Raw genomic sequence first — 26,651 nt, forward strand, 5'->3', positions numbered from 1 at the left:
TATATATATATCACTCAAAAAAGAATTGAATCTTGTTCTAGAATCTAGAAGTTAAATGTTACTTAATAATGATGCACACAATTCAATCTAAGGAAAGAAGTTCAATATTGTTGCTTTTAAATTTATTTTTAAAGAATATTTTTTGAAAAAAACATTTGTTTCATTATTCAGGGCAAAAAAAGAATTTTTTTTTTCAAATTTAGGCTTAAACTGGTTGGAGGAGACCTATGGGGACAAACATATTAAAGAATAAAAATATTTTTAAGTTAATATTACATAAAGTGTTTATTAATTCATAAACAATAATTACAGTTTATTAATTTATAACTAATTGGTTAATTAATTCATAAACAATCTTACCAGTAAGTATGTTGATGGTGGTAGTTTTTCCTGCCCCATTATGTCCCAGTAAAGCTGTTATTTGTCCTTGGTATATATTTAGAGACAAATTTTTGACTGCCATCTTCGTCTGAAAGTTCACTTGAAATCCCTAAGAAACCAGTTGACGAAATTTAAATAAAGTACGATTTTGCTGATATTAAATATATTCAATAAATGACGTGATAAATGATTTTTCACAATATTTTTTTTAAAAAAACTCAGATCTATTGACCAGAATCTTTTAGTGCTGCAATATTCCATTAGTGACGCATTAGCCATGCTCGTAAAATTCCTTTGCTCATAACTCAAATCAATCGTCAAATTCTGTCCCACACACTATTGTCTTGTTTCAACTGTTATACCCAGCGGATATTTTTTGAACCCCTGAAAGATTTGGATGTCACGAGACGGCATGTAAGAAAGAAGAATGTAAGAAAATATGGGGCTGAGGTTCCTGCAGATTAATCCATACCAAACCCCATGCTTCAAGTACTTTTCGATGAGTTTCTTGTGCTCAATCAAGCTCATTGGTACATAATTTTTTTAATTACATTATTCCATCCAGTCGTAAAACAATAATTGATTATACACTTCCAATTCGTCAAAAAACATTTGCTGACACTTCAGTAAATGAAAAATATCCATCTCACCTCGATAGTGTTGACCTACCATCTTCAATAGACTTCATTTACTTGATAAGTTAAAAAAGCACTGAGACCAAAGGTTTTAAAACGGATGGAATCAAAAATGCATCTCAAGGAGATACAAGCCAAAATAATATTAGACGGCAGATTTGAATTTAGTAAAACGAATAATAATGTGTGATAATTTTTTTCTACTTTTTATTCATTATACTGAGAACAACAGTCATTATACCTACATTTGTTAGTACTTATAATCAGTTATTTTTGTAACAATATTAACACTTTATCAGCTAAACGAGTAAAGTTTGAAACCACCCATTTTTTTAACTGCTATAACTTACTATTGTCAAACTGGGATATCTCACCGATTGGTCGAGTACTGATGGTTTACAAATCGAGGAGATCTCACCGAGAGGTTGGCAAATTGTTAAGATATTTGTATAACACCAAAACGATTGTTTTAGGGAACGAAAAATATAAATACTTATTCTTTGATTATTTATTTACTTACATAAATAGATGGATAGATGGGAAACAATTAAGAAAAAATTTTAATAAATAAAAATTTTACTTGACATCGGAATAATTAATTTTTTTCCTAATGGTAGTAATTTTATACATACCAAATTTATTTTATTTATACCAAATTGATTTTATACATGAGAGAAATTACTTTAGATATGAAGTATTTAAAAAGAATGATGTACGATAGGCATTGACTAATTGTATTTTATGCATTTTATTCAAATAACAACGCCAAATATACCATCAGTGTAAAATGCGCGAAGCTAGCACTGAATTAGCTTAAAGTCAATTTAGTTGCAAAATTATTGAAATACATTCGAAATGAGAAGGATAAAATGCTTAAAAACAGAATTATGGAAAAATAACAATAGAATGCATAAAATAATAAATTTATTCTTTACGTTCGGTATAAATGTAACAATATGTTTAATTAGTTTAAAAATTTATCTTGTAATCGTATTTACCTTAGATAAATTTCTAATCTCCACTCCCCGGGAAATTCCAGTAGGCTCCTCTTCAAAATATTCTTCATCCTGATCTTTCCCTTTCATTGCGTCTAAATCATCAAATTCAGGTTTCACACCACACCAGTAACTTTTCTAATAAAAATAATAAACCGTTAGTTTCCCTGAAATAAAGGAACTTCATACTTCTCAAGAATGTTTATAACTAAATATTACACTTAACTGTAAACATAAAATAAAAGGGCTGAGGAACACCAGGTTGCCATGGCCAAACCTTGTCAAAATACCAAAGCATAAAAGTATACAAACAGCACGACAGTACCATCATTCCCAAAACCATTGCCATATTTATATCAGGACTGATTGCGTAATCTGTAATATTGGACCAACTAAAACCATCCCCTGTAAAAAAAAATAATAATAATAATTTACTTCAATGATTTCAATAAGTACTTCAATGAAATCATTGAATAGCCAATTTTGTGGATTTGCAATAGATTTTAATAACAGGGAAAAAGCAAATTTAATAGAAACTGTTGAAAAAGTCCAATCATTGCTAAATTCAATGCAAAATTTTAAGCCACTTTGTTTAAAATAATAACAATTGAATGGTTAGCCATTTGCTTTGCATTACAACCAATCACGAGTTTGAAACTCATTTCAACCTCTTTGAACAAATTTATATAGAGAAATACGCAGCGCTGTTATTTATGATATAGTACTAGTACTGATGATAATAAGTATTAATAAATTTTATTAAGAATACATAGAAATGTGTTACACAATATTTTAAAGAAAAAAATCAGTCTTACCCCATTGTTTCTGTACAGATATCATGCCAAACACAGTTAGTAAACTGCCAGTTGGAAGCAAGCACATCGCCAGTTTAGCAGACAGAGACAAATCAAAGTAATTTGTTTGTATATTCATCAAGAAATACTTTTGCATTAATAAATTAAATGATGTATCCCATAAGATTATAAATGCTATAATTGCGAAGACAGCTAAAATTAGAAGAAGAAAAATCATCATCATAAGACCTCATTAACAGGAAAATAATCATTTTAAACACAGAAAAACTTTCAATTTTGAAAAAAAATATTGCTTTAAAATAAATAAAATATTTATTATTAATCTTAATTAATTAATCTTAATTAATTAATCTTAATTAATTAATAATAAGAATTAGTGCAGCATTTTTAAAATTGAAAAAAAGTCGTACATATTTAGTTCACTTACAAAATAAAAAAGTCATAAAATTTGACAGATATAAGAGAGCTATGTATAAAATATTTATAAAGCATAAGTTCTCAATACATTCTTCTACGAAAATGTTTTTCATTAAATGTGGATCAGTAGCGAAAGGAAAGAAAAAGAAAAACTCTTGATTACCATGAATGAAAGGCCATGATTACCCAATCCATGAAGAAGAATATATTCTGTATATAATACTTTTTCATGGTTGCATTTGTTACAACAAAACTTTTGCCACACTAAGATTGAAAATATCTTAAAAACTGCGCATCTTGTAAAACAAATTTTATATCAAGAAAATAAATGTTTCATACCTCGATTGAAGAATATTGTGAATGTCATGCAAAAAAGTATCACACTGATTATATAAAGCAGGAGTATCAGAAATATGAGAAAGAAATCTGTATTGGCTAAAAAGACGAATCCCGTTTTCAATGGAGACTTATAAATTATGGTGATGCTGAAAACTGTCAGTAGACCCACAATAAAATAGTTTAAAAATGTGCTTATCCAATACACTGTGTCTGTCATTCCCATCATCTTCATAAGTTCCTGAAAAAGTAACACAATAAAATTAATAAATGTTAGACTTTCGAAGTGAAATGTAGATATGCATTAGAAGGTTTAATAGATAGCAGCGATAGCAGCACCACCCATGAAATTTTAAGTAAATGCAATTTGAAGTGCTCCAAAAATTAAATATAAGTGATCAATCTGTTAACATAGGATAAGTAAAAGGAATTCAAAGCCATACTAAGATAGATGCATCTGAAACAGAACAGTCCCGCAGTGAACTGATCGTTAAGACACGGTTCCCAGCGGATCACCGTAGTCAAGCATCACTGGCTGCGGTCAGTGTGCGGGTGGGTGACCACTTGGATTAGTCTGCGTTGGGACGGAGGGTGTGTGGTATTGGTCCTCGTTAAGCTGTTCTACCGTAAAGTGCTCGACTTCGCGTGCAGGTCGTCGGGCTACCGAAGCGGGGATGCCATCCCCTCTGCAGAGGATTAAAATTGTGATGGTATGTCTTCCGATCATCCTCAGGGATGTTTCCCAGACCGTCGCCAATAGCCCATAGTGTAGCTCCAGTGTGACGTAAATGAACTAAAGCAACAACAACTGAAACAGAACAATGTATAATAGTACGACTTTAATTGGCAGAAGGTGAGGATAGTGAAAAACAATTATGGTCAAATTAATTCTGTTTATGGCACACATTATCCAGGAAAAGCAGCTGTGAACAAATTATGTAAACATTTTCGTGTACAGCCGTACATCAGTACGAGATCTGCCAAACATTAAACTCCATCATCTCCAATAAATCCATTACTGTTGTTAATGAAAGGATTAAAGATAATCTTAAGAGCGATTCACACAGCATTTGATTACCACAGAAGTGCGTGTGATTGTTTAGAAACTACAAGTTATATTAACTGCTCGTGCATGTTTCCCTCGATCTAAAGCATGTTTTCAAAAGGTGATCAGCGGTCATGGCTCAAAATCGAGGTTGACCGTGGCAAAAATGATGCAGAATGCAATCGAGGTTTTGTGGAAGCCTGTGGCGCAAATGCTTTACAATATAGGGCAGTAGCACGATGGGTTCAAGCATCTACTCTATTTTCGTCATTAAGCCCTTTGAAAACATGCTTTAGAGCAATGGAAACGAAACTCCTCACTTTAACGCCACACAACAACTACCCTTCTAAGCAAATCGACTGTTTTTTGCACTCTGCACATCGACGACAGCGCCACCTTACCACTCCCATATCCTATTTGCGCATGCCTGCCCTTCTGTGAGTTTCAAGGTTAAGTTGCCACTATTTAATTTACAATCCTCGTATATTGGCTGTTAAAGAATATAGCTCTGAGGAAAAAAGCTCAAAATACCAACATCAAAATGATATTAGAATCAATAGAAATGATTCCAAAATCAATGTAAACGTATAGGTAATTTAAAACACGGTATATAATAACACGGTATACCATAAATATTGAATCTTGGTATGGCATCATAATGGAAATGCTGAAATACGATAAGGCACCATCCGAGAAATTTTAAAATTAGCTTGCAAACTTACTGGAAATTTGGATACCAATTGGGAAATATAATAGGAAGTATTTNCTATGACTCTTCTTATCAGATTTAACATAAAAACAAAGTATCCATAGTTAATAAGCATAGGTGTAAAAGCAACAATATCTGGGCCAGATGAAGCTTTTCTGTGATCTGGAAAGGGAAATCTTTGCAACCTCACCTAAAAAGATTTAAATTAGAACTAAAATATGGACAGTAATTAAAACGTTTATGATACATTAAGTAAATTAGACAATTAAGAATAAGTAGTTTTATATCATTGGATGGAAACTAACAAGTAGGCAAAATTATAAAGATAAAATGAGTAACCTTAAACATATAACATAGAATTTTTTGAAGCATATTTTTTTATACTTCTTTCATTATTTTGTATTAGTTTATCTCAAAATAAGTTAATAATGTAAGATAAGTGAAAAATGTTATATTTAGCATTTTAATAATTTATGGTTATAAAATACAGCGTGACACATCCTTTCTTTTTTTTCGTAAAGGTAAAGTTTTCCAAGCACGGCTCACTTCCAAATAGCAATTTTTCAAATGTTTACTTATTTGCAGTTATTTAAATCTAAAAGAAGCAGTTATTCATCTGTAAAATTTCTTCAATATACAAAAACAATTATTGTCAAATTTTTGAATATGAATAAAATAAAAATAAAAATTTCAAACTTTTTTTTTTTGAATTTTATATTTTAGTACAAGCGTAATTCCGAAAATATAACATATTTTTCAGTAACTATTGGATTGTTTTTATATAATTTTGCTTGTAATATTGGTGTCAGAAAAAAATATATATAAAAGGGACGCCAATGTACAATCTACGTCAAAGATTTAAACATTATTAACCTACACAGTATTGATCAATTTTGAAATTAAACAATATAATTAATCTCTTTAGACACTCTCATTACTCTTTAGACAACATAATTGATCTCTTTAGACCCTCTCATTACTCTTTAGACAATATAATTAATCTCTTTAGACACTCTCATTACTCTTTAGACAATATAATTAATCTCTTTAGACACTCTCATTACTCTTTAGACAATATAATTAATCTCTTTAGACACTCTCATTACTCTTTAGACAATAGAATTAATCTCTTCAGACACTCTCATTACTCATTAGACAATATAATTAATAATTTCCACTTTTTACAAACTTGGAATTTTTAAAACAAACTGAACCTTAGAATCGTTTCTACATTGACACTTCATACGCGTTCGGATACACTGGAACAATACACTGGAAAATTTACTGTTTATATGGGAATCACAGTGTTTTAAACCAAGAAGGTGATTAAATAACACTCTTCCAAACAATTTGAAAGTGAAATCTATTTTCCATTGCGTTTGTAATTCATAATATAAGCTTTTCACACTAACTTAGCGCCTTCTTTTGTGCATTCTGGAAAAAAGTTTCTGTACAAAAAAAAGAGTCTTCCTAGTATAAAGGAGGTTACTTTCGATGAGTAATGCTTAATTCGTCCTGACACTGATTAAATTTTTAATATATATATATATATATGTACTTAGAAATAATTTGCGTCAAATATATGTCAAAAAAGCAACTTTAGTGAGCTGATCTAAAATTCTTAGCTTTTTTAAAACTGTATTACTTGATCTTATTTGCTAGATTATAAACATTTTTGAAACAGCCAATAGAAAGAAACATCAATGACTAATAAATTAGGAGATGAATGGTTAAAAATTATTTCATTTTTATTTGCAATTGGTTTTACAGCTACTTGGATCTCATATTAAAGAATTCAAGATTACCTATATTGTTTAGTTTATTGTTCAGTTTATTACTAACTTGTATGTTTAGTTTATATATGTTCAGTTTACTGTTAACTTGTATATTTAGTTTATTGTTAACTTGTATGTTTAGTTTATTGTTAACTTTAAATGATTTTTATTATATAAAAACGTCTTATATTTTTATTGTAAACAAACCTTATAATCTATCGGGTTATTTGGATCCATTTTTGAATCGATAAAAGTTTCTTCAACAGATGCTTGCCAAGTAAGGAAAGTAGTGCTTTTATAATCTGTAAAAATTATGAAAATTTTCATTAGTGCGTAAGTAGTGAGTTGATGCTGTTGGTATAGTACAATAGTAAAAATATCTGTAAATTTCATCAGTACATAAAGTAGGTAATCTATAATTTAAATAAAATCTGAGAAAATATTGATTATAATCAGTCGGACCTCTATATAACGAAATCGCTAAATCCCGATAATAAGTTCGTTATATGGAAAATTCGTTAAATGGAAAACAATCTTTTGAAATACTTAAACGACACAAAACTGGTTTAAATTCATAAATACTAGAAATAATTAAAATAGCAATAACCTTTATAATGTTAAGTAGTATCTACTATCGATATTATATAAAACGCTAATACGTATGTATCAATAAAACCGATGATGTTTCTCTTTTCGCGTTGGCAACAGTTTCCATTTTTAATTGATAGGCTTCGGCGAGCAAGAGCACGTAGTGAACATCACATGGCTAATCTATATTATATAAAACGCTAATACGTTTTAATTAATAGGCTTCGGCGCGCAAGAGCANTGAGCGCCAGCGAGCAGGGGGCGAAGCCTCCTAGTTTATTTTATAAATCTTAATCATAGAGTTTGAAATTAGAAGTTATTTTAAAAGCCTTTTCCTACCTATCGCGAGCGGCACTATATATATCCATATATTTTCATGAATTTCCTGAAAAATAAAAATCTAAATCTATGAAGAGAAAAGAATTATTCCGATTTCATGAAAGCAGTTCTCAAAAGGTTGCCGCATAACACAGTTCTAACCATAAACAACAATTAAAGTCTATATCACAGCAAAAATTTAGAGAAAATTTATTCACTTAAATATTTTTAATTAATTATTATTCACTAAATCATTTATCAACATATCAAATATATATCACAGTGAAAATTTAGAGAAAATTTATAATTTTATTTAGAAACAGGAATTAACACATACAAATTATAGTAAAAGTTTTCTGCAAATATCTTAAAAAATAACTTTTCCAGACCATGCTTTGAATTCTCCCCAGAGTCAATGTAAAACCAAAGAAAAAAACTTTTAAGTATATAGATGTTTAAAATAACTAATAAAAATAAGAATATAAAGTTTAAATAGGATTGTTATTTGATAATATTCTAAACAAACGGCACTCGCAACAATGTATAAGTTATATTTTACAGCTTAAGACATTTTTAGCAGAAGCTTTTTAGTGTTTTGAGCCTTGATTTTTCTTGTTTTTATGAAATTTTTTAATGCATGACTGAAAAAGAAATATACAAAATCGCACTATTAATTTAACAGAAAATAAATGAAAGTAAATTCGTTAAACTTGATCCATTCTTTAAATAGTTTTTTTTTTCTTAATATTTTAAGTATTTTCTCATGTTTTTAAGATATTTTTTCTGGAACAAAATGCTATTTTCTTTCACGTGAACTATAGAATCGTTTCGCGCACAAAGCTGACAGTTTTGCTAATAAATTTGTAGTTTAAGATAATATCAAGATTCCTGTAACTTGATAATATTCTTAACAAATGGCAGTCATAGCAATATATAAGTTATATTTTATGGAGCAAAAGTTTTTTTAAAAAAAAAATTTTTAGTGTTTTGATGCATGATTGAAGAAGCAATGTACAAAACCGCACTATTATTTTCACAGAAAATAAAATAAAGTAAATTATTTTAACTTACATATACATTCTTAAAATAGTTTTTTCTTCTTATTTTTAGTACCTAAGTATTTATTCATGTTCTTCTTAAATTTTTCTTGCAGAAAATGCTACTTTCTATCACTTGAACTATAGAATTGTCCAAATCTTGTATTGTACCTAATTCCGACAGTTTTTCAAATAAATTTATTGCTTAAGATAATCTGATGTCTTGGAATTCAATTAAAAGGTTTTAAAAATGTGAATTTTATTCACGTAGAAAAGTAGTGAATGTTTAGTGCATTTAGTGCATACAATACGAGAATGGAATTCAAAATTAGCTCTTTTTATCGTGCTCACCTTTTGAGAAGTGCCAATAACGTTAATGGCGTCAACGTTAAAGAGCAATAACGTTAATGATAGTCTTTACTAATTAATTAGCCTAATTAATTATCATTTTTCCAAAACCTCGAACATATGTAAAAGATCAATCATTAGATTAAAAATTGTTTCGAATTCAATACTTTTTATAATGTACAATATAAAAAAAACTAATTTTTTTTTGTCTCATATTTAACTGCTACAACTTTTTTTAAAATTGTGATCGCCTTACCTATTAGCAAAATGGTTGTTGTCTAATTTTTTTTCCAGTTTGAACTATAGGTTAGAATTTCTGATTCTTAACTAAAGCAATAAAAGCAAAAATATAGTTCAAATGAATAAATTATCTTTTATTCACATCTGAAGATGTATTTATGGGATCTTTCTAGTCCCATATCTCAAAAATAAACTCACCAACTTAGTGCATAACAAAATTAAAAATGAAAAAAAGAATTCTAAAAAAATTATCTAGCAGCAGCGATCGCCATAGCAACGCATGCAATGACGACGCATGCGCACTGTTTACTATTACTCTTGAACATAGCTGAAAAGTGCGATGACGGCCAAATAAGGTGCGCGCGCCATCAAACCCAAAACAACTCTCATTTTGCCAATGGGTAAAACGGTAAAAAAATGCATTCTGCTTGATACAAAAAGAAAAACTTTTAAAAAATATACATTTCTAATCAACAGTTAATGACAATAAAATATTGTTCTTCATATAAAATTAGAAGAAGAAACTTACTTTCTTCGTGTGGACTATTATAATCTAGAGCTCGGTACTTCTTTGATGTTTGAAACCTATTCCAATTATTATAATCCGCATATCTAATTTTGTAGTCTAGTGATAAAGGTAATTCTTTTTGAGATGGATGAAAGCTGTTGAAAACTGTTCCTAGAATATTCACACTGTTTTTACCAAGTAGCAGATTAAGGCAATATTTCTGTAGTTCTTCTTCGCTATCAACACCTTGAGTTACTAGAATTGTAAAAGAAAACTCAGAATTTGAAAAAAAGATTTTATAAACATTTTTGTTTATAAGTTCATAAGCATAATGTTTTTGTTCATAAACACTTTTGATGTCCTTTATGAAATACTTTTGGTAACTTCATCGAGTAAAAAATCCTATTACCACAATACCTACAGTAGTACCTGCAGCAGTACCTATGTTTATATATTTGGTACTTATCAAAAGCCTCACAAATTTACATAACGGCAGACACCAATTATAAAAATTAATTAATCATGATTAACGTCAATAATAATATGGCAATTATATTACGATTCCTCATTTAAATTTGCTTTCTAGTGCAAATCTTATTTTTCTTAATGTCAATTACTGTTCGATCATTTTAAATTATTAAGTTTAGTTTAATAAAACACGTTTTAAAACTCAACTAAAGCAAAATAAGCACGTGATGTTAGAAGACTTTAAGGATACTAAGTTGCAGATGCATCCCTCATATACCATCTGCGTCAATCACTGAACTCGTAAAGAAATAATTAAAATTGGATAATAAAGAAATTAAATAATAAACTTGATAGTAAAGAGAGTACAGTTAATATTTTTATAGTATTTATAATAGAGCTTTAAATTAGCAAACATTACAAGTATTATCTTTTAAATATTTCAAAGAAAAGTAGAATTTCCTGTAGTGTTTAACAATCGCTAATATTGTTAAAAGTATTAGATTTTATTTATTGGCTATTTGAGTATATGTAAGCTGTATCATCGATTGCTATGGTGATATTATAGAATAAAATTTTTGTGCAAATAAAAATGTCATTATACCTCCGAAATCTTCATTAATTGAATTGAAAATACTAATTGAAAACAATAAGCTCATCAATTTAGTTAGCAGTTAAGCTTTTTTACCGTAGCGTGGCGTTAAGATCGTTTGGACTAGTATTACAATTATTCGAAAAAAAAGTCTGTGTTATGAAAGTCTATGAAAAAAAAGTTATATGCTCGCAGCGGAAGCTCTTTATATATTCGAGCGGATCCTCTTTATATATTTCCTTGTGTTATTAACGCATGAATATAATGAATTGTATCATTTAAAACCATAATCACATATAAATGAAAACAGTGAGTTATTTTTACTTTAGGTTAAAAGCATACACTATTACAATTTTCATTTTAAAATTACGGTGAAACAACCGGCAGCTGTCTGTCTTTCCATTTAACCATAAAGTTTACAATAGAGAACTTTTTAACCTTTACGGTTTTGAAACCGTTTACAACAAGTATGGATAAAAAAAAAACATTAATACGAAACATAAAGGTTTTAACCATTTACAACTAGCATGGTTTCAAAACCGTAAAGAAGTAATTTAACCGAACATTGGAGCTAGGCTTTTTGTTAGATAATAGTAATTAGAGTTAGGTTGTGGTTGAGTTGTGTTTCCTCAAATGAACCGAAAAGTAGTTTAATTAATTTATCTGGTTGTTTCATCTATCCTAAGAGATGGGAAATACTAAATTTTTTTGTTCCAAGCAGCTTTATGTTGCTTCCATTTATGCGTGAATGAGAGCATTGCACTTTAATAGTCCAGTGTCACAAATTAGGGGGTGCAGAACATTGGAAACTCGTCATGTGTTGAAGGGAATGGAGAATAAATTGCAGTGCCACCGCTGGAACTCGGACCCCCGTTCTGTGGGCCATGAGGGTGGCAGATTAGCCCTCCTGGCTATAATATACACCCAGCTGCTAGGAACTGTTTAGGTGGGGCTATTTGAAACGATAAAATTCTGGTTACTTAACAGTAGTGGGGAAAGCAATTAATAAACGATTTTAAGCTAACAGTTTGCGTACTATTTTATTTCTGGTTATTTGGCTGTTTTGTTTAAATATGGTAAAATAACAATTAAATAGATTGTTATTTAACCATTTTTCTGAGAAATTTCTAACAGTGTACACTAACGACTCGTTTGAACTTACCCAATTTCTGTGTCTGTGAATAATATTTAGGAGTACTTTCATTGTATTTTCTTACAGCTCTTTCCACAAAATCTTTCGTCACATTGTCTGCTGGAGTATACACGAAGTAAATGTCATAGTAGCCAGGAAATTCGAAAGGAGAATAAGGACTGTAAGTTCTGCCCTCTTCCCAGTCTCCTGATTTCTTGAATCTATCAAACTCTGTAAAGATATCTGGATACGCAGCTCTCTGTTCGGATTCTATCATTGGAAATATGCTTGCGATGAACACAGGAATGACGATTTCGAAAAAAGTGACGATATAATGTCGCTTACGTAGAAGAGCTCCTTTGTAAAGCAGTACGAGGAACTGCCGGAAGCTGCTTATTTTAGCCATTGTCTGAAACATAAATTATGATTAGCAAACTGTAAGGCAACTTCATAGTTCAATTACAGTACAAAATGAATCCATTAAATTATTCTAAAAAAGACAATAAATGCAAGATTTACATTGAGTTTTTGGTGATTTTTATCAGATCTTAAAAGCATACTAAAAGTTTAAATTATTTCATTTTCTAAAACGAATATCTAACAGTTTCTGTTTATTATTAGCACTTTCTCGCCCGACAAAATAATCACTTGTTATGACAATAAATGAACATAAATCCATACGCTTTTAGCTGTCATCAGCATTAAATAAATAGAAAGTTCACTTGTTATTAAAAAAATTGATTATTAAAAAAAATTAGAACCTCAAAAATAAACGTAATGTTTCTTAATAAAGCTTTCAATTCTGTCGGGATGAAATTTAAATCTAATCATTTTGCTCAATCACCGTATCAATTTTTTAAATTCTTTTACGTTCAATAAGATTTATCCTAAAACAATGATAGCGGACATTCAACAAAACGGCTGTAAAAATTAATGAAGTGTTTTTTGACAATTTTGAATTATATCCATTAAAGAAATTACTAAATTTGGTATTTTCAGTATGTAGTCTTCCATTTCAATCAATAAATGCCACTTGAAGCATTTTTCATTTCAATCAACATATATTACCTGCCCTCTAAGCTCAATGACCCCCACTATTGCTTCTAAATCATTTTGGTTTCTTGATAATAAACAAATTGTTGCATTAAAAGTATTATGCATTATTCTATTTTTAATTATATTTGTTTTATTTCATTCGCAATATATTTATTTAAATCCAAATTTTCTGAACAAATTAATGGTAAAGTAAGTAAATTTATTTTTATATACAATGCAGAAATTATATCGAAAAAGTGTTCCAATGACGATCCAAGGTGTTTTTACACAAAAAGCTTTATCTTTTTGTAAATGATGCGTGCGATCTTTTCTACTCTCCTTTAAACGCTTTTTTTTTTTTTTTTTTTTTTTTTTTTTGTGAGTGTGTGTGAAGTGGGGTGATTCTTTAACGGTGAAATCTGAATTCTTTCTAGACAGGCTAGTGATGCATGGTTAACGATGTACGAGGGGCATCCAGAAAGTAAGTTTCCCTATTTTTTTATAAAAAAGAACTCACTCTTTCAGGAGCATATTTATTGGCAACAAGTACAGGAATGTTTCTGCCATTTTTTAACATAGCCACCAGCAGAATTGAGACACTTGTCGTATCTAAAAATCAACTTTTGTATCCCTGTGTCGTAGAACTTTGCCACCTGTGAATGGAACCAGCTTGTGACAGACGTCTTCAGCTTTTCATCGCTGCCAAAACGCTCATCGGAGGACAAGAATTTCTTGAGGTGCAAGAAAACGTGAAAATCGCTGAGAGCAAGATCAGGGCTGTAGGGTGGATGATGAACTACTTCCAAGCAAATTCCGTCAAAACAGCTGCTATGCGTCGAGCCGTATGCGGACGAGCATTGCATGGAGGAGCACAACACCTGCAGTAAGCATTCCACGCCTCTTGTTTTGAATGCCGCATCGCAATTTCTGCAGTTCCGTTGAAGACGTCTGTCACACGCTGGTTCCATTCACAGGCGGCAGAGTTCTACAACAGAGGGATACAAAATTTGATCCCACGATACGACAAGTGTCTCAATTCTTGTGATGGCTATGTTGAGAAATAGCTGAAACTTTGCTGTACTTGTTTCCAATAAATATGTTCCTCAAAGTGTGAGTTCTTTTTTTAGAAAAAATAGGGAAACCTACTTTCTGGGTGACCCTCGTGTATTGAATGAAATTATATTCAGAAAAAATTGGATTAATACTTTAGAACTCATAACATGCACAAAACGTACTATTTTGTATTGGCATTGCTGTCTAAACAAGTGACATTGCTGTCGCATCTGACATTGCTATCGAAGCAAATGAAACATTGTTTCCTATGCATTTTTAATGCTGAGCTGAATGAGACTGTACAAAGTTGCTGAGGTCAAAATAACAAATAGTTAAAAAAAAAGTGCATGAGTTTTAAAAAATATACCTATTTAAAAAATATAAAAAGTACTTCTTTTGACGTGTACTTAAGTACACACTTTACTTATTTAGGAACTATCTGAACCTATAAACTTTTGGATACAATTCTTACGCTAAATTGAATGATGCAGAAGAGTAATCTATAAGACAAATAGTTAAGAAATTATTAGGGTTTTGTGTAAAAAGTACACTTTTGTACTTTATCTAGGCATCATTTTAATTTCTTACGCTGACTGAACTCATTGTAAAATTTGTTATGAAAGTCAATATAACTTATTAACATGTAAATACAACTTATTTATTGTCCGCTTAAAAGTCTCAAAAAGGTAAATAAATATCATAATCATAATAAGGTAATATCATGTAATTACTTTATAATATAACAAAGTAACCTTACTTTGACTCTTAAGCCTTGAATTTTGTGTAATGAGAAAAATTGTAAAGGCAACAATAACAGATAATTTTATTAAGAAATATTGATAGATAATATTACTGGTAAATACCGTTAAACAATAGGTAAACGAATAATTTATCGATCAATACCGTTATTACTTTTACAAATGTTATGCTGATAAATGCATTTGTTGATACCTAGTCAGAGATATCGATATTTTCTTTATCTAAGCTTCCTTTCAAGGGAAATATCTGTAATAGTTATACAACAATTATCTTTTTTTACGATGAATAAAGATATATGTATCAGGATATGTAGAAGTATGTGTACTTCAGTGGTTGCCTTTTTAAAATATCCATATAATATACTATTTTAATGGGTCATTATGCGAGTAGTTGTATCTATCTGACAAACAAATAACAAAGATTGGTTTGAATTAAATAAAAAATATAATAAATTAGAGTTGATTTAATACAGTATTTACCTAATAAAAGTGTTTATAAATTTTATTCATAAATTCACTTATAACTTTGTGACAGTTATTCATACTGACTTGCAAACAATATCGTTAAACTGATCAATTAAGAATACAGGGTAGATAGAAAAAAACCATCCCAATAAGGGACTGTATTATCTCGAAAATAACTGAAATCGTTCGAACAAAGATATCAAACTTGGGATTTCATAAATTTAAAACATTTTCTAATTGGAATGCAGCATGTTTATTAATCTTTTTTTTTTCTTTTTCCATTTTATTTTACTTTTGAGCTTTTTTTTTCGGATCACCCTGTATTTTCAAATGATTAATTAAAACGTTATCGTTAGCAAATCAGCATGAAATTAAACATTACTCTAATTGACATATTTAAAGAGATTAAAATACTCAAAAATTCGACACCTTAGTTTGTTTTTTTAATTTATTTGCAATGCACCAAATGAGAAATTATATATTTTCGTAAATTATTACTAAACAATGAAATTAATAAAATTCCCATTTAACGACAACTTGTTTTAATTATTATATTAGCAATTTATATGAAAAATGTACGGACAGAAGCCAGAATGTAAAATTTTTGTTTTGCCTAAATTTAAAAAAATTTTTATCTTAAATATAATTTTTCTTTATGTTCAAATGCAAATCTTTAACAAACCATTCTTTATTTATTTACAATTATTTAAATTTCTTAAATTATTTATAAAAATTTCTTCTTAATGCACGCCTAAATTATATTTTTATAATTTATAAGTCACTTACATTTTGAGATGTATTTCTACTTCCTACAAAAAACACAGTTCGAAGTTTAAAACAACTTGTATGTAATCACAATGTATTTGGCTGTTACATATGACTGCATTTCCGTCCTGTCTCATGCGTTATTTTTCTCTTTTTAAGTATTACTTTCACTTTGTTTGAATTGCAACTTGTCACGTGAGCTCAAATGAATGAAGTTGCAACCTGATTTCGGAAAAGCCAGCAGTGGAAGGTAATTGTTTTGTAAAATTATTAAAGTTGTTTGACATCAAAAAATGTATACCATGAGTATTAAAGTATTAATAATTTTCTGTTAATTCTTTTTAATAAAAAAAATGCGTTGCTTTAAGTTTTCTGCTTTTATTATTTTTCTTTTAAAGAAACATTCCTCTATTTATTTTATTCTTTTAATTCTGGTTACTTTTTAAAAACTGTAATTTATATAATCGGTAATTGTATAATCGGTAATTTTGCAATCGGTAATTTTATAATCGGTATAGATTTATACTTATCAATTGTAATTTTATAATGGGTTATTTTTATTTATTACTACTTAAAAGAAACTTTTCATTGCTTTTTGAATTTATAGGTACTACTATTGATCATCTATTTTGATCGACAATATTTATCCTAAAAATTAAAGAAAACTTTTAAAAATTGCTAATTAAAACTATTTTTGGATAATAAAGAATTTACAAATTTGCTAATTTCTTAAGTTTCAGACAACAAAAATTGCATTATGTGTAAAAAAATATAAAGATATAAGATTAACTTTACTTTCTTATTTAAAAGATCCCACATTAATCAGAAAATATAATCAAATTACATGTTCGCCTAACTTTTATTATAAAATCATATTCAATTCATCAATAGCAAAAGAAAGAAGGAATATAAGTTTGAAAAAGGCCATTACTCATTAGTCAACTGATTGGAAAATGAAAAACGTTGAGTTTGGAGTAATTTTGCAAACATTTTATACGAAGTTCTTTGCAAATACACGAAAATTCAAGAATAATCTACAATATATTACAAGATAAGAAAATACAAGGAAAATGTTCACTGTTTAAAAAAACTGGTTCAGTTTTTAATTTTGGCTATCATACTCTGAAGGCAGTGGAGCAAAATTGGGATCAATCGGGTTTAAATCGGAATCAATTGGTTTCTCTAATGAATATAAATTACACCATGTTTAAAAGTTAGAGTCACTTTTTTTTTTTTTGAAAATACATACATCGAAGCATAACATTTTAATTTTACAGTTGCTGCTGAAAGAAAATGCTGCTTCCTCGAAGTTAACATTGAATTTTATTTTAAAACTAATTTCATCTATAAACTTTAGATTAATTCTCCATGTATTTTCTAAGATTTTAAATTAATAATTTCTGAGAAGTGCGAAAAGTTATGAAACATAATTGAAAAGTTAATTAAAAATTATTTTGATCATTATTGTAATTAATTATAAAAGAATGCATAGCGACAAAAGCGCGATTAATTTTAAAGTATAACTTTTTGATTCTTATATGTATTTAATAGAATAGTTCTTGAGAAATGATGTATGCAAATTTTGATTTCTTTAGAGCTATTCGGTCGTTTATGAGAAGGGAAAAAAATTTATCATTTAAATTACGTAATTCAAAATAATTTAAAATTGTCTCTCTATATTAGAAAATCGTAAAGACAGCTACCGATGCCGCCATTGTTTTTTTTTTTTGTCTTTTTTGTTCAACTTAATGTTACATTTTGTTGCTGCACAAAAACTGTATGACTCCAAGACTTGAAGCGACTAAGGTGTGTAGAAAAGCTTACAGGAATTACAATAAACTAAAAAAAAAATACCATTCAACAAATAGTTCGAAATTTATCTACTGCTAAATGTATTAGAAACAAATACCATTCAGGCCGTATTGCAGGGAGCGAGAATGCAACTACACAAATGAAATTTGTCATGCTGGAAGGGTATCTTTATTTTATGAACCTAATACTGAGGGGTTTTTTTTTTTAAGTGCTTCACTTTTTTTTCTTTTCTAAACATTACATTTTGCTTTGCTGCTCAAAATCTATGACTTGAAAACTTGAAATTACTAATATGTGTTGAAAAATGTAGAAAGATTTCGATGGAATAAAAAAAATTACAATTCGATTGTTCGTTCGAGAATTATTAACTATTAAATTTGTAGCGAAAAAAGCATGTTGGTCAATCTATTTCCCTCTGAAATGCAACTACAGAGTAGGAACTTGATGTGCTGATAGGACTATTTTGTATCACAATTTTTCCAAGAGTTTTTTTTTTTTCAAAATTCCTATTTGTTCGAAAATTGTTGCAAATTTAAGTGCTTTTTCATGATTTATTTTTCCGCTTTTTTGCTTTATTGACTATCAATCGATTGTTGTAGAAAATTTATTTTTTCCACCCGATATCCCTTTTTTTATTTTAAAAGATCTTGCACGAATAGATATCAACCAAAATTAGCAAAAACAGAGAGACAAACTACTTGTTGTCCGATACAGATCTCAAAATTCATAGTGAAATTTTTAAATTAAAAAATTAGTTGCGAATAACAATTAAACATTTCCCTCTTTGAATTGTTCTAATTCTTTTCAACTAGGGAAATTACTTCTCATTAATTACCAATTACTGAATCTCACAATCTGTATTCCTTAGGTTAGTTTTCTGTTTTTCAAGAACAGATGATTATTTATGAAATCCAGGTAATCGTTTATTTCGTTGAGATGAACAAAATTTTCTTACTTAAAACTAAAATAATTGTATATTTTTAAACTAAAATCTTCTGTGTTTTTTAAAATTAACGTTTAAGAAGATACAAACAATAATGAATAAGAATTAATTACGTGGATGGGCGAGCAAAGCGAGCAAAAGGCTGCCTAGCAGTATAAAATAATGTAAGGCTCAGGTCAGTCTTCGTTAAATTATGTAATAAATAGATGTAAAATTTATTTTTTGTATTTTCTTCAGATAAATATATTTCACAATTGTGCGCAAAAAAATTTAATTTGCCTAAATAGTTCTAGAAAAATGATGAATACGTGGTCATTGCTTACAACTACAGTGTGTATCGAAATGATAGGCCTAACCAAATTTTTCATATTTTCCATTCATAATTAACAATGAGATATTTTGGTAGAGACTATTGTACAATAATCGTTACAACTATTTAGGATACATTTTTTTTTATTTTATGCAAGTTTTCATTTTGATACTGCTTTGAAAAGATTGGCCTTACTTATGTGGGTAAATCATTACAACCTAACGTTTATCTCAATAAAAGTTCGATGTATGGCATTGTTTCATCTAACTTGCAAAGACATTTGAATATGTTTGAACATTGTACTTAAATGAACTGGATCATCTTTTATGTCATTTGCTGTTTGGGCTTTTGTATATTGATGCAAGAAGTATGAAAAAGTATAATAGAACAGTAACTAAACTTTTGAACAAATCGCAATATGTTGTAAGCATCGTTACCGCCCTTAAATCATCTATGCACCCATTAAAAGGGACATCCTAACAAAAAATATCATAGAAGGAATCGTAGTTTAGAAATACAAAACAGTCTACTTCAGATGGACAGCAAAAGCCCCCACTATTAAAATCTACAATCCATGGAATCGTAAGTAACTTCGGCAATATAAATTACTGAAAGCGACCATCGGTTTCTATATTGATTCACAAAGAAAAACGATTGGAACTTGCACACTAAGTGATGTTTAGGAAAAAAGATTGGCATCTTATAATATTTAGTGAAGAAAAGAAAATCAACCTGGACTGTTCAGATGGCAGGCACTGTGTATTTAACATTGAAGCCATATTCTCAAAAAAACAAACTGCTGGTAGTTGTATGAGCCGGATTCTGAAGAGCAGATAAAATGAATAGACAACAATATTAAAATGTATAATCCGTGAAAGGGTAAAGAACTTCTGCAATACAATTTACTGAAAGCTACTATTGATTCTTATATTAATTAAAAAGAGCAAAGAAAAGTGATTGGAACTTGCACATGATGTGATAGTCATGACAGAAAATTGGCCTATTATAAAATTTAGTGATGAAAATAAAATGGACCTGAACCAACCAAATGACAGTCCATTATGTATAGAACATTTAAGCGATACTCTCAAAGAGGCAAGTTAGTGGTAATTGTGTGAGTTGGATTCAGACGTGCAGAAAGAATAAATAGACAATCGTTTGCTCAACAGCTGTTAGAACAACATTTTCTTAATCAAAGCACATTAAAGCCATTCTTTGTATGAAAAAGCTCCTATGCTAACCTCAAAATCTATTTTTGAATGCTTTCAGAATAATGACGTACATATCATAGACTGGTCCAATTACAGCCTAATGGAAATGTGAATAGTCATATGGGCCAATTATCTATAAGCTGAATCTATATCAGAATATATTTTTACTCATTATCTATAAGTAGAAGACAGTACAACTGTAGTAGAGGCTTAACAAAAGCTTTTTCCCCGAAGTCGGTAAAATTCGAAACAAATTGTATACAAAAACATGCAGAACCATGATAAGTAGGATTTAGGAACTTATTATTAAAAAAAAACTGGAAAAATGTCTTACTAATTGAGCCTTAACTTGTTTGTTTAATTTGCGGCACTTTCTACAAAATAAAACCATATTTCCTAGCATAACTTTCGGTTTTATAGCCCTAGCATTTTGATACACACTGAACTAAATAGATAAAATAGCATATGATATGATATTAACCTTTGACTGCTGTCGCGCAGGCACTCTGTCGTTTAAAGGTATTTCCATGCCTTATAAAACCTCACATGAATTGTGTCCTTCTTACGTGGAGGTTTAAAGGAATGTCACACAGGGCATCTATCCTGAAATGATATTTTTAACCCTTGAATTTGAGAATTAGACAGAACGGTTGTTTTTGGCAGTTTTTTTTTTCCTTTTTTTCAAGTTACTTTTGTCTTAATGACTACAAGCTGATAAAAAATTAAAAAATTTTTTAAGAAAAAAAAACATTTTACTAGCCACACTCGAATAGAAACAAAAAATACTTCATTTTACAACCGGCGTTGAACAGCTGACCAATTCTGAGTTAGTGATTTTCAATCAAAGCTTAACCCCGTCCCGCTCACGTCAGGAGCCACCCGGGGAATACTGTAGACTCAAAGTACGCGCAGGTGACTGCTCAGCAGGAAAAAAAGAGGATACACAAAGGAAGGCTTGGTGACTGTCCATGGCAACACGTCGGAATAATGGGCAAGAGAGGCAAAAGCAACTTCAGGGAAAAACCTGGTTTATGTAGGCTGGGCGCCGCGCGCGCAGAGCAGCAACCTCACCAAGATCCAAAGATTCCCCACCCCCAACCAGAAGGCAGCAAAGAATTTAGTGAATTCTTAAAATTAACAGAAGTAGTTACTCAGTAAACAAAATTTAGGAGTTTGAGGGTTCAGACATACAAGCGATGCATCAAACAGAGAACAATAAAAACAGTAAAAACATTGAATAAAGGTAGCAAACGTATTGTGATTATAAAAAGTGCTCTACAATTTGCACATAGCCAATGAAAACAGTGACAATTTCATATAGAAGAGTTACAGCGACGCAGCCGTAAAGAAATATTTCGAACAAGGGGAAATTCAAAACACGAACAGTTAAAAATTTTGACAAAATTTCAACAATAAGTTAATCAAAAATAATTTCTAAAATACACAAATACAGTAATTGCAAAACGTTACAAGATGGCAAAAAAAAAACATTTTAAATGAAATTAAAATACCAAGAGCACACAGAGAATTGTTAGCAGTGAGATACAATTAAATCTCATTAACAAAGACTAGCCATGGGACCCAGCTAACGCCGTCTATTCAAGTTCTCTCGTTCCAATATTTTAATGATTCCCTGTTTGACTTTCTTCTAGTTCCAAAATAATTTAAGTCGGTTATAATTTAAATGTCCAGGAAAAAAAAATTTCCCGAAGGTCTTAAAATTTGCTGCAGTTTATGAAAATATGTTCCAGATTTTCAATAGTATTGCAGGAATCACAGAGTGCTCCCTTGCCAAAAAATCTCGCCTGATGCTCTCCGTGAGACCCGTGGTTTGTGAGGAATTGATTTAGAAAAAAATTTGCTATTAATTTGTTGGTGTTAACCTTTGAAATTATTAATAAGTATGTCTACCCTTTTCCTTACTGTCCCATCTTCGCTGCCATTCGTTGATCAATAGTTTTGTTATTTCCCTTCTAGTAGTCCTTTTCGTTTGAATTTCATGAATGTCGATGAATGGTTTTTCACATGCAGATTTGGCGAGTTGGTCAGTCGCCTCGTTACCCTCATTTCCCACGTGCGCTTTTATGCAGTTAAAATGGATACTTAGTCTGTATATCTTTTAAATTGCATCAGATATGTCATTATAATTGTCGGTGTACTCGAGGGCCTGTAGACCTGATGGTGAATCTGTAAAAAGTGTTACTGTTTCTGTTAGGCTATGATCTAAAATCCAAGTTATTCACTGGTAGATAGCCCATAACTCAGCTTGGAACACTGCTGCAAAATCAGAGAGTCTAAAGGTATGATTTTCCACTATAGGTCTATCGGAATAGACGATAAAAGCGCATCCTGTTCTAAATTCATTTTGAACCCTAAGTTGGGATCCGTCAGTGTATATTCTTTCCTGTTGGTTTGTTGTATTCGAAATTAATAATTATTATCTCCTCTGGATGTCTTATATTAAGTTTTGGAATAGTTTGATACTCGTAATCTTCCTCGTCATGAAAGTAATTATTGGAAATTCTTGTTTCAAGTTTTACGGTTAAATCAAGTGGTAAAGTTCCAGCAAGGATATGGAGTGCTGCAGTTGGGGCAGTTCTGTAGAATCTTGCGATTGAGATTAGGAGAATTCTTTCTATTCTTCTTAATTTATTGTTAACTCTTACTTGATCTTTATGCCATATTTCACATCAATATGGGATGAGGCGTAATACACTGTTCAAATAAATACATTTTCTGATATTGGCGTGATTCCCCAGTCGATTCCAATGACTCTAGACTTTCAATTTTCAACTTCATAGCCTTGTAATTTTGAACTCAATCCAGAAAACGTGGGAACTCTTGGATCAACCATTAAGTTGAACTAACCTTCTTAGGGGAATTTATTGATGGAACCTTGGCATACAATGATCATATAGAACTATCTCACATTTGCATTACATGGAGAGGAAATTCACGAAAACCTCCCATGGTTGGTCCGACTGGAAGGGGATTCTAACCCATGATCCGTCTATCACTGAGGATATTTCATGCGGTAGGTACGAGCCGGGTGCGAAATTTGGATCAAGCAGTCAACGCTGGGATTCGAGCGTGGGTCATCTCATTGGTAGGTAAGAGCTTTAACTCCAATGCCACCACGGCGTAAAGAAACTTATTTTCTAACATCAAATTATCAGAATTGAAATTTTAAAAAAACAGAGACAGATATGTATATAGCTAAAATTGCTCATAATTACAAGGGAGATTTACAATATGCAACGAAAATACATTTCTATTTGGTAAAATAATTTCCATAGAATAATAAAAAATTATATCTTTAAAAAAAAGTAAGAATAATTTTATTTAAAAGTACTGCGGAAAATTTATTTAGCTGTAATTATAAGACAAAAGAATAGTGCAATTTAGACAGTACTTGATATATTTCAAGAAATGGGCTTCACTGCCGTCTACTGCGACTTAAAATACGCCCATCATAGTCAAAGGGTAAAATTATGAAAATGAACTAATAAGCTCAAAGCAATTTTTCGAGATTAAACGAAATTGTTGAATGTGAAATTTTTTTATGGAATTCATTTTTAAGTAGATATATGGCAGAAAATAATAAAGATTTTAAAAAAAAAAAGTATATAAGATTGGTAAAGAAATAAATACTGATTAAAAAAATGTTCAATTATAATTGTTTCATGAATTCTTCAAAACAATTAAAACTGCTCAATTTATGCAAACACATTTATAATTACTATACATACATTAGTTAATTTATATTAGAAGTATGTTTTAAAACAAACAGTAAACAAAATGTTAAATACTTACGTTTTGAGAAAAAAATTTAACAATGCGATTGCAATCCTATGATTTCTTTAACTATTTAAATGTCACACTACATAATATACATTATTTCCGGTTAAATAAGAACTTCTGAATTCATTTAAACAATGGAGTTATCTTTGTTTTATTTTTTGAACGAAAAGGATCCTTGAATCGTGAATCGATTATTTAAAAGAAGCGTTATCAAAACTTCAAAGTATAGTGGGTAGTGCGCATGGTTTACTATCTTTTATCGGTATCAACGTGTTATTTCCAAACAGTTCTGAAATATTTTTTTTATTACAGCGAATCTAAAAATGAAGCAGCTTAGTGTGATAAGTTTCCATGGTAACTGATAAAATTTTATACATTTTTTAAAAGAAAATGAATACGATTAATGTTCATTTCATTCCCCATTCCTAAAAATATTACTAAAAAAATCACATGATAATTTCATCCATGCATAATAATGTTTGATAGGTTAAATTACAAATTGAAATGAAAGAAAAATGTAATAAAAGGCAACACTATATTTTAACTCATCCTAAGAATGCTATCTAAGTCAGTAACGATAATTTATAAGCATTACTCAACGATTACCTATTTTGATTAAATTATTCACTTTACTAGCAATCACGTGTCACAAATTATATTTCTTCTTGAATCAAAAATATAGCTCGAATACAGTAATTCCTGTTTCGACTACAATAACCTTTTTGACAAGAAAGAACGACGGGGTTTTTTTTAAAATTTATACAAATTGCACATGTTTAGCCCTTTGACGCGAAATTTTTATTAAAAGTAATCTTTATACGTTTTTCATTATTTTGTATTAACTTAAGTCCAAATAAGTAAAAAAAATATTGTATTTAGCATTTGAATAAGTTATGGTTAGGAAATACAACATGAATCACAGGAGTCTTTTTTTTTCTTCTACGTTAAAGGTAAAATTTTCCAAAAACAGCTCACTTCCAGTCAATCTCAACTCCTTTTTTTTTCAAATTCACATTTATTTGCAGTTATTTAGATCTAAGAGAAACAATTTATTCATCATTGAAATTTCTTTAATTTACAAAATCAATTGTTGATAAATTTTTGAATATCAATTTAAAAAAATTCAAACTACTTTCTTAGATTTTATATTTTAGTACAAATATAATTCCAATAATCTATAATAATAACGGACATATAAGGGACACCGGTGTCCCGTCTACGACAAAGGGTTAAGCTCCTAAAAATTGTAAGTATAACTTTTATCACCTCTTGTAAACTTTCAGAACAATTTTTAAAATTTTCAGACCTATTCATAAAATAAAATAAAAAGTGATGCGATATGAATGACATGTGATATGAATCCTTTAAATTTTATAACTAAATTTCACAATGCGCAGAAAGGATCTTCCTATTAGCCAATAAAAGAGGAGAATTAAAATTATTAATTTTATTACGATGCAATTAGGTACTTACTTATTTAAACATGAAAATTTCCATTTTAATGCATGTAAGATTTTTTTTTCATTTGAAGTTTTAAAAATACGTGTTTGCTTTCAAATTATGTGCATTAAAAATTTTCATTATTGAAAAAAAAAATTCCTCCACACTGTAAAAAATAATCGATCAGATTACGGTAAAAAGTACCGGCACTAAAGGTACTAGTACATTTTACCTTTAAATTTATTTTTATCGTGAAATTTTTACGAACAAAAAATCTGGTGCGACATTATTTTTACAGTATTATTTACTGTAAAATTATTGAATAAATATAATTAAATTAATATTACTGTAGAAATTACGGTATAAGATATTACGTTATAAAAGGATTTTACTGTAAAATGGATTTTACAAATATACTTTTTACAGTAATTTGATTAAATTTTTTTCAGTGTACAGAAATCACTATGTTTACTAGCAATCACGACAAAAACCGCATGTAGAGATTTTAAAAATTATTTTATGTGATTCTTACTCTTTAAGTGATACTTACGTTAAAGTACAACCAGGGTCTTCTTCATTTAACATCGTTTTACAGGGTCCTTTTCGTTCGTTTCGAATAACATCAATATCTTTTTTAACTCGCTTAAATCCCATTTCTCAGCATTTTTATGAAAATTTCACATCAAATCTTTAAAAGATGCCGAGACGAAAACGACCCTGGC

General features: G+C 29.7%; 2 protein-coding genes across 2 annotated transcripts in view; both read right to left on the reverse strand.

The window, feature by feature from the left end:
- LOC107446192 (phospholipid-transporting ATPase ABCA3) overlaps positions 1-26,651 on the reverse strand; it is a gene marked incomplete in the record, with an annotated part of 116,358 nt that overhangs the window by 27,955 nt on the left and 61,752 nt on the right. The window contains 5 exon segments of the mRNA XM_071182298.1: positions 361-490; positions 2,015-2,149; positions 2,238-2,416; positions 2,827-3,018; positions 3,583-3,820. Coding sequence (XP_071038399.1) covers positions 361-490; positions 2,015-2,149; positions 2,238-2,416; positions 2,827-3,018; positions 3,583-3,820 — 874 coding nt within the window.
- On the reverse strand, positions 4,373-24,738 carry LOC107444647 (ABC transporter ced-7). Its single transcript, XM_043045573.2, has 7 exons — positions 24,502-24,738; positions 21,170-21,291; positions 12,367-12,745; positions 10,169-10,402; positions 7,316-7,410; positions 5,347-5,523; positions 4,373-4,387 (listed from the first exon to the last, which is right to left on the reverse strand). The coding sequence occupies exons 2-7, from the start codon at positions 21,215-21,217 to the stop codon at positions 4,373-4,375; spliced, it is 948 nt and encodes a 315-aa protein (XP_042901507.2). The 5' UTR covers positions 21,218-21,291; positions 24,502-24,738.

The sequence above is a fragment of the Parasteatoda tepidariorum genome, chromosome 6 (genome assembly GCF_043381705.1).
Source record: "Parasteatoda tepidariorum isolate YZ-2023 chromosome 6, CAS_Ptep_4.0, whole genome shotgun sequence".
NCBI classification, from domain to species: Eukaryota; Metazoa; Arthropoda; class Arachnida; order Araneae; family Theridiidae; genus Parasteatoda; species Parasteatoda tepidariorum.